General features: G+C 49.1%; 1 protein-coding gene across 1 annotated transcript; it reads left to right on the top strand.

Moving 5' to 3' along the window:
- Positions 1-1,078: 1,078 nt before the first annotated feature.
- On the top strand, positions 1,079-2,511 carry JCM15063_001077 (uncharacterized protein; the record flags this gene model as incomplete). The annotated part of the gene is made up of 1 exon (XM_076681643.1): positions 1,079-2,511. A coding segment is annotated over one exon (1,433 nt), but the record flags the coding sequence as incomplete, so codon positions are not given.
- Between the last annotated feature and the right edge of the window lie 6,842 nt (positions 2,512-9,353).

Raw genomic sequence — 9,353 nt, 5'->3', positions numbered from 1 at the left:
ACCCCTGCCTGCAATGAACTTGGCTCCTGTGCAAGGACTCAGACTTCCTACAGTTGTCTTTGCACACCCATTGGTTGGGCTGTTGTGGATCCATGCCTATTGCACAACTCACATATGTATCACTGTCCTGTTTGCAAGTTGTCCACCAAACTGGTGCCTTTTGGTACTGTACCGGGTCAATGTGCTTGTACATAAGCGGTGCAAACCTTGCATCCTGAGCTTTACCCAAATACCCCAAATGGCCAGAAAGGCACAAACTCCAAGCTGGAAGCTGGATTGCTCAGTACTATATCAGCTAAAATGACTAGTCACAAGTCAGAGACTCTAATGTGTATTAAGATTGTGACAATGCCAGGAATTTCATCTTTCCCTTTCCCCCCCCCCCTTTCCCCCTTTCCCATCTGTCTTGATTTTGCTTTGCACACTTACCTTGCTCCCTTTCTCTGTGTACGCAAACTCTCTGATGCAAATTGAACTCAAGCTATCTTTGCTCTGGCCTGTAGTGTATCCATCTTTTGTTTTTGTTTTTGTCCTTGATATGATTTACTGCTCCACGCCAGGATGCAAGCCCTCCATATGTGCATCCCTGCACTTTGACTTTCAGCTGTACTTCTTATTCATACTGTTGGAAAATGGTCTTCTCACATCACCTGGGTGTAAGGAAAGATGTTTTCCATGTGCACCTTTTACCTTTACACATGTCTTTCTGATGAATCTTATTGTTACTGCGTGTAGTTAATTGCATATACAATCAAGTGGGCAGCAATACAGACAGCTCTGTCAGGCAAGCACACTTTATTGTAATCTGCAGGCAGCTCTTTCTAAGTTACTATTCAGGGACTGTCCTTAGGATGCTATTTCTGCTTGAGGACAATTTCTTTGCTACTTCTGGTGGTAGCAGAGCAACCTTTAGGGAAGAGAAGGATGGAACATGACAGGTTGATCAGCTACTGCAAAAAATCAGCAAAATGTCTTCGATAGCTTTTTCTCAATCTCTTCAGGAATTGTGTCACGCTTGTGCAAACAGGCTGACCCACTGTACCAGAGAGAGCACGTCTGATAGACACTTCTCGAATAGGGGAGTGGAGGAAGAAGGATCAGCACGGTCGAGTCACTGGCCACAAGGTTCGCCTCGTCGCCCTCGGGTACAACCAGCGCGAAGGTGTAGACTTCAAAGAGACATTCGCTCCAGTCGCCAAGTTCACGTCGATACGAGTCCTCCTTGCCACCGCTGCCCGCCGCAACCTGCTCGTCCATCAAGCCGACGTCGACAAAGCCTACCTGCACGGGATCCTCGACGAAGACATTTATGTCCGGATCCCTGAGGGCATCGAACGGGACGAGTACGCCGGCAAGGTCCTCAAACTTGACCGCGCGCTTTACGGGCTGAAGCAGGCTGGTCGAGTATGGAACCACAAGATCGATGCCACCCTCCGGCGACTTGGATATTTGCGAACCAAGTCTGACGCGTGCATCTACGTGTGCGAACGAGGGGGGGAGTTCCACTACATCGCCCTGTACGTTGATGACCTCCTCTTCATCTCGTCATCCTTGGAGGAAATCACGCGCTGCAAAGACGGACTTCGAGAAGAGTACGGAATCAAGGATCTGGGCGAAGCTAAGTTCATCCTTGGCATCCAAAATCATCGCCGGCAAGACAGGTCGATCTTCCTCTCCCAGAAGGCCTACCTCGAGGACGTCCTGCTCCGACTCGGGCAAGCCGGTTGCCGAACTGCACCCACCCCGATGATTCCCAACTCACAACTCCAGCTCGCCCCTGAAGACCACTCTCCATCGCCGTCGTTTCGCACTCGCTACCTCCAAGCGATCGGCTCGCTCATGTATGCGATGCTCGGAACCCGCCCTGATCTGGCCCATGTCGTTGGCGTTCTTGGCCGGCACTCTGCACGCCCGAACGCGACACACTGGGCTGCTGTCCTTCGCTGCCTTCAGTACATCAAGGGTACGCTCGACTACGGCCTCGAGTACAGCCCGGACGACTCGCCCCTGCACGGTTTCGAGGCGTACTCAGACACAGACTGGGGCGCAGACCCATCGACTTCGAAATCGACCATGGGTTACGCTTTCCTCTTGGCGTCGGGCGCTGTCTCCTGGGCCTCAAAACTGCAGCCCCGGGTAGCGGCATCGTCAACAGAAGCGGAGTACCTCGGACTGTCCCACTCCTCCAAAGAGACCGTCTTCCTTGTCCAGCTCCTTGGCGAACTCGGTTTCAAGCTCGCCTCGCCTGCCGTTCTCTACGGTGACAACCAAGGTGCAAACGCGTTGGCTCGCGACCCTCAATTCCACAACCGTACCTGTCACTTGCGCCTCACTGAGCACTTCGTTCGCGAGCAAGTCCAAGAAGGTCTACTTCGAGTCGAATACATCCCCACAGCTTGCATGGTTGCCGATGCGATGACCAAGGCTCTCCCAGCTCCCGCTTTCTATGGTCACCGCGCATCGCTTGGAGTCAAGGCGCTTCGAGCGAGGGGGGGTGTTGCAGCAGATTGATTCCCTCTTGACCTTTCCTTATTCTCATAGTGTTCCCCTTTTGTTCCTCCCTTTCTCAACCCACAGGCTGCATAGTCTAGTGGTTATCAATAACCTATTCTTTTTCCCTGTTCCGCGGTTCGTTTCCAGACTATGTCTTTTTATCACTCTAGAGTTCTCCATCCCTCTTTGTTCTCCGGCGTTCACTTCTATCTCGCCTGAGAACAGGTACGACTCTTGACTAGTCTGTAGCTTCTTTTACTATTGCTAATCTATCTCTGGCGTTCACTTCTATCTCGCCTGAGAACAGAAGCGACATGTGATATATCATATACAGAGAAAGAGCTCAATAGCTATGGATCCACAACAGCCCCACCACTGGGCGTGCAAGGACAACTTCTAGCAAGTTCGAATCCTTGCAACCCTCCTGTAGTCCCTTCTCTTCTCTTTATCTTCATTGGTCGACCAGTCTATACTCAAGGCAACAGCCTTAATGCCAGTCAAATTGTGTTTTGAATCCCTTCAATTGTAATCCTGCAAGATGCCCAAATTACCTACAAGGTCAAGTGGCTGTGGCCTCCTGTTGCAAAATTTATGACTGCATTATTGTCCTCGGAAGCCCAGGGTTTAGGCAAACCATAGCCATTGAGCTCGCTTTCATGATCATAACGTCACAAACATATGATCCCGCTGTTTGCAATTTGTCTTTCAAACTGGCTCCTGATGGGTCAGGGTGTCTGTTTATGACTGATGCAATCCCTGCACCTGTACCCACCTTGTAGGTCAAGTGACCGTCCCCGTCCCTTTTTTTCTACCTCAAACACAAAGGTCAGCACTGCGAGGTTCCATGAACAATCTTGTTTGGCATTCTTGCAGGAAATCTGGAGCAAGGCCTCAGAAAAGTATCAATCCCAATCGTGTTCGCGTCTGCTGTAATAAGCTGTGTGGTGCAGTATTTTCGCATTGTCTCCTTGTGCTCGGTATTCCTTGGATAGGTGCACTAGTCCGTTCCATGCAGGAATGTTTCCGCTCTGAGTTTTTGCTGTGATGCCTTGTTGATCATCTCGCAGATCACTGCCGTTTCAGGGTGTTCTGATGCATGCAGGCATTGCATAAATTACTGGAGATCACGCTGACCTGCGGACCAAAGGAGACCAGATTAAGTCAACTTACAAACAGGAAAGTGTTACATACGTGCTGTTGTGATTGATCAGAGAGAGCGCAATGCCACAATTTACCACAATCTCGTCAATGAGCGTGGTAGAAACAAACATATACAGCTTGGGGTCCTTGCATTCTAATTCATGCTGCCTTACTGAGGAATAACAATTGACTCCTCTGCAGTCACGGTCTGCTCCCGATCCACTTTCATATTTATCAGTGTTTACAGGACGAAGCTTCTGGTGGACGCACAAGGAGCTTTATCATCCCCAACCGTCATGGAAGCTCCACAAGAGGCAAGAGTCTTTCCTCGTAATTGCTTACAATCAGCGATGGCGGCCCAGGAAGCCCACAGTCCGTGCAAGGTATGATCCCTACACCTGCCTTATGCAGTTCACTCTTTTCCGATTACTGCTTCGCTGTTGTCAAAGTCCAGATGTCGCTCCGCTTCAGTATCATGGGACAAGATCGTTGGACAAAAAATTGTGAATACAAGATAAGATGAAGGTGGCATTTTCGTGAGATGTGCACGAAGTCATATCTCAGTGTCTCTGCGGTCAATTGACCAAGCCCAGAACGAGGTTAATAATCCCAAGTGGGTGTGAGACGTTTTGGCAAGGTATGGTGATCTCTGAGTACAGCAACCAGCCTCGAAAGAGAGAATGCATTAATTCCAGCCTATGAGCCAATGCAACCTGTGTAGACGCAACAGTCTGATGCTTATAAGATCTATTCTACTTTGAAGACATTGCAACACCTTGCACACACTCGGACTTTCTGGGTGCGCTGGATATACTTCAGCATGCCTGCACAAAGCCTTTGTGCCCAAAGAGTCCTTCTGACTGCGCAGATGAAGTGACTGTCCTATAGCCAGAGCGCAGGAACAACTCGCACTGCCTCTTTGCTTTCCTCGCATCAAATTGCTAGTTCTCGTGAAGTCCTACCAGCACACTATGAAGAGATGGTGCCGAAGCACAGGACTTGAGTGTGCTTGTCAAACGAAAAGATGACGATCACTTAGCTTGTCGGGCAGCTGCAGATTTGCGCAAACACAACAAGAGAAGTCGTGTGGAGTCTGTCACAAGCAGCGTTCTGCCTCACTGAGACACGCTTTGTAATGCGACATCTTTCATGGCGACCTAAACCTTTCAATCTCCTCCAGAGTCAGCGCTTACACCGATATGCAGGGTCCGTGTCTGAGGCATAGCGTTGCTCGATTGCTATCCTGCTCGTACATCAGCTTACTGCTTGTCAGCTTAGAGACCAACGTACCGTAAGCTACTTAGCACAGTGTCAAGACTGATCACGCACCGAAGAGGTCCCAAACGAGAGTTGTCAAGTCAATAATATTGACCCTCTGAAAAGCTGCGAATGAGGTTTGGCTGCTTTTGGAAACGGAGGACATCGCTACTTGAACCGCAACCTGGCAAGAGAACACTACAGGGTCTGAGGGACAAAGTGGAGGTCATACGAGACGTCCAAACTTCTCATGGAACAATATCCTCTTCCGTGTATATCACAGACTACGAGCTTGAAGGCATCGATGCTTACGGACTGACTTCTTTGTACTAGGCTGCAATTTAGCAGATCAAGACACAGCATATAGTGACAGGGCTGACGACTGCCAATACAAGGAAGTCCTACAATCTGTGCGAGAAGGTAGTAGCTTGCGGCGTTGTGGTCTTCATCATTCGCAACAAACGCGACATGCGAACCCAAAGCCGGCACAACGTGTCTCCGAGGACAGGAGCAATCTCAGCACATTGAAAGCGATATGGAGAACGAAGACCACTCTTCAAGAACGAGCTTCGTGGCTAGCACGGCGGTAGCGCTCTGATCTGCGCATGAAGTCCTCTGGCTATAGTTGTCAGCGCCAAAGTGGGCTTCGAATCGTCCATGCTCGAGGAGGCTCTGTGTGACATGGTGTAGGCCGAAGGATAATCTTCTCGAAACGCAACGCTTTGACTGCTACACAGTCAGCAATGCAGGCCTGATCAATCATGAGGCGCATCAGATCAATTTGGAGCTGATGTCCGTCTCTGCTGTCCCTGTGAAAGTTGTCATAATGACGATGTCTGCGTAATCATTGGAGCAGCTTAAGCGTGCTGACACCGTATGCTCGCTTTCGTATTGCATTGCAGCACAGTCAGTGCCGTACTGAAGAGGGAGTGGTTCTCGAGTCGCTCGCACATCGTGGGATGGGCCTTAGTTGCTTTGTGTCTTTGGCAACTGATGATCAGACTGCGCTCTCTTTCTCAAAACCTCTCTGCAATCTGAACCACACGAAGTCTGGCTGTGATCCCAGCGCACGTCTTATGTGATTATTGAGTGCAGCGCGACGTGATACTTGGCACGCAACCTAGATCGCCTCGAAGAGTTCAACAGCAGTGTCAGGGCGCACAACTTAGTCTCTACTCTTAACTTTGAAAGCAACACACTGGCGTGCACCAGATGCAGGCCTGTTTCTCGGGCGAACCCTGCTGGATGCTTGTGTTGGAAGAGACGTGATAGTGCGCCGCGCTTCTCAAGGTCAGAGCAAGAGACGCAAGCGGTCGTCAGCGTCATGCGTAGCTACTTTGCGACAGTCCGCTTGCTCGGAAACACTCTCGGGATCGTCCGCAATCCAGGCTTGCTCTGCTTGAAACGGGTGACAATTAGCATTGTAAGCAGTAATGACCATTGAGGGCGCATCATCGATAAATTCACCTGATCAAAACTTGACGAGAGCGCTCGCTGGTTGAGCAGAGTGGGGTTGCAATGACGCGCAAGGCTCCCAATCGGGACGGCCTCGTAAAGGTAATGCTGAAATAAATGCAATGATGTCACTTGTATCTACATCATAAAATCCGAATAAAGCATGCGGCCATACACTTTCAAACCAGTCGCATCTGTGTGTGACTGCACTCATCCAGGTGACAATATAGCTCATACAATTCAGGCAGCCTTGTTGCTCAGTCATATAGGCTGACAATCTACTCCATCTACATGTGGCCTATCGTGCACACCTGTACTATCGAGAAGTCAGTGCTTCGCCGTTGATCGACATCATGCTGAGGGCAAAGGAATACTTTGCAGGGCGATCTGTCAGACTTGCAGTGTTATTCGAAAGGGAGGTCACAAGAATGTCGAGATGCCTCCTATCCCTGCTCAAGCACAAGAGACATCAGACAAGCTACTGCAAAGTCTCATCCTGCAAAGAGGCTGGTATTTTTGTTGTAGGGTAAGAAGCAGCTTCTATCACTGCGTTGACTGCATTCGCACAAGGCAACAGATATTCTCCTACGGCTGCGCCAATTCATAGGCCAAAGCCTGTTCATCGGCTCATTGCAGTGAATGTAGACAGCTGACGACGCCTTCACGACTACAACATGATTGACAGTGGATAGACTGAATCACAGGGAACCCATGGCGTAGTCTGTAGGGGTGCAAGATGTGACACATCAATACATTTGTCATTATTTCCATCAATGTAGTACGATGGCGGCCCATGGCTAGCAATTGAGTCTACTATTCCAAAGAACTGCGTCTTACGTTACACAAAACTTTGCACTGCATAGCAATAGAAAGTTTGTAGCGAAACCTCAACAGGCAATTCTCCGGCCTTTGCCCGGCTCTGGGCAGGACAACATGATGTCACTGCTGTATGTATCTGCATGAAGTCTTTGTGCACTTGCTACATTTCTTGACACATCTTTTGTAGGTCCATGTCTTCACAGCAGAGCTGGGGTTGGATTGCCAAGAAATCGCCCATGTGATCTTGATGCAAGCTGCAGGACTTAGGCAAGAGGGAAACAACGCAGGATATTGCTGATGAAGCCTTCAGGGCAAGGGCAGGAATGAAGGCAAGAACAAGATAAGAAGACAAATGCACAGAGACGCAGGACAAATTCACAGACAGACCAAGGTGCAGAGAGGAAGAGGATGAAATATGCATCACTGTAAGGAACCAGTTCCTCACGACAACTAGAACTGTACTCTGAGCATGCAAGATGGGAAGAGATGGATATTCTGAGACATGGATCTGAAAACTTGGAACTTCTGCTCTGGCTTGTTTCTCTTCACGCACCCGCTGATCGAGACTGCAAGCCAGCCCCACCCTTTTGGCCTTTCAGTCTTCAGCGCTTGCGAGTGAGGTTAACCCGAGCGTTTCCCTTTCAATCACTTCCTTGTGTGTGTGTGTGTGTGTGTGTAAAAAGGTCTGAAGCGGCTGGAACTCAGAGAGCTTGCGAAAGAGGCTTGCAATGACATATAGACAGAGAGGCTGTTAATTGACAGATTCCACAGGAGAGCCAGCAGGCAAGTACCGTAGAGGACAGGAAAAGCCCGAGGTCCATATGAGGTCTGTGCACACATGTGAGACACTTCTGGTAATCCTGACAGAAGCTGTCAGAATTGCTAAGCTTTCTGGTATTCAAGAGTCGAGTTGCTGACCGTGTCTGGCTCTCTGTCCCTAGCAGCAATGTGTGAGGATGTTGTCTCAAACCAAGATCTCCGCAGTAGGTGCAAACACAAGGCACGCTTGTGCAACGCCACACCTGTTATCCGTGCAAGGACAGCTTACACAGTCTTGATCCTTCCAACAAGAGCGTCAATAAACATATAGGAAGTCTGGGTGCAAGGTTTGCACCACTCATGAACAAAGCCCTGACCCATTGTACCAAAAGAACCCAGTTTGACAGACAACCATCAAAACAGGAAATAGTTCATATGTGGTATTGTGATTGGATAAGATGCGCAATGGGCACTGATCCACAACAGCCCAACTGTGTGTACGTGCAAGGACAACTGTATCAAGTCTGAATCCTTGCACTGGGGGCATCCTACAAGACTACAGGTGAACGCCTACAGCAACCATATTGGATACGCATTGAGGCTGTTACATGAGTGTAGATTGTTTGGCAAGTGAAGAAACAAAGAGAGCAGGGACAACAGGAGGATTGGGAAAAAAAGCTATCAAAAACATTTCCCCATTCCACTGCAGTAGATGATCCACCTGTCATGCTTCTTCTCATACCTAGAGGCCAGTACCAGCACCAGAATCAGCAAAGAGGTGTCCTCAAGCAGAAACCGCAATCTAGGGACAGACTCTGAACAGTAATTCAAAAAGAGCTGCCTGCAGATTACAGCAAGATATGCTTGCCTGAGGGAGCTGTCTGGGTTTGCTGCCACTTCCATTGTATAGCCAACTGAGTAACAGAAGGGGCCAACTAAGTTGACAGGATAGGTCAGTAGAAAGATGCATACAAAAGGTACAGGTTGCGGCGCAGCACCTTCCATCATACAAACAACAAGGCAAAAAAGCACAGAATGAGTCCGCTGACAGGACTGATTCATCAGAAAGACTTTTATAAAGGGTAAAAATGTTGTAGGGTGAGTAAAGCCTCACAAATGAAACAAACCACTTTTTCCTTCCACTGTCTGCATGAGATGTGCAGCCACAGGCCGCAGTGCAGCAGTGCGGGGATGCGCATATAGAGCAGCTTCATCCTGATGTAGACTGTGAGTCGGTACAGGGACAAGAACAACAACAACAAAAGTTATGCGCGAGAGACCAGAGCAAAGATACCTTGAGGGAGTTCAAGTTGGGTCCGAGATCTTGGGCAAAAGAACAAAGGACACAAGGTAGGTGTATGAAGCAGAATCAAGGCAAGGGGGAAAGGGTGAAGGGTAAAGAGTAAAATAGGAAATTTCTGGCAAAGGCG

The sequence above is a fragment of the Sporobolomyces koalae genome (assembly GCF_050403365.1).
Source record: "Sporobolomyces koalae JCM15063 DNA, S_koalae_JCM15063T_v1_ctg91, whole genome shotgun sequence".
NCBI lineage: Eukaryota > Fungi > Basidiomycota > Microbotryomycetes > Sporidiobolales > Sporidiobolaceae > Sporobolomyces > Sporobolomyces koalae.
Note: the sequence above shows the minus strand (reverse complement) of the source record. Positions and strands in the feature narration are given on the sequence as shown.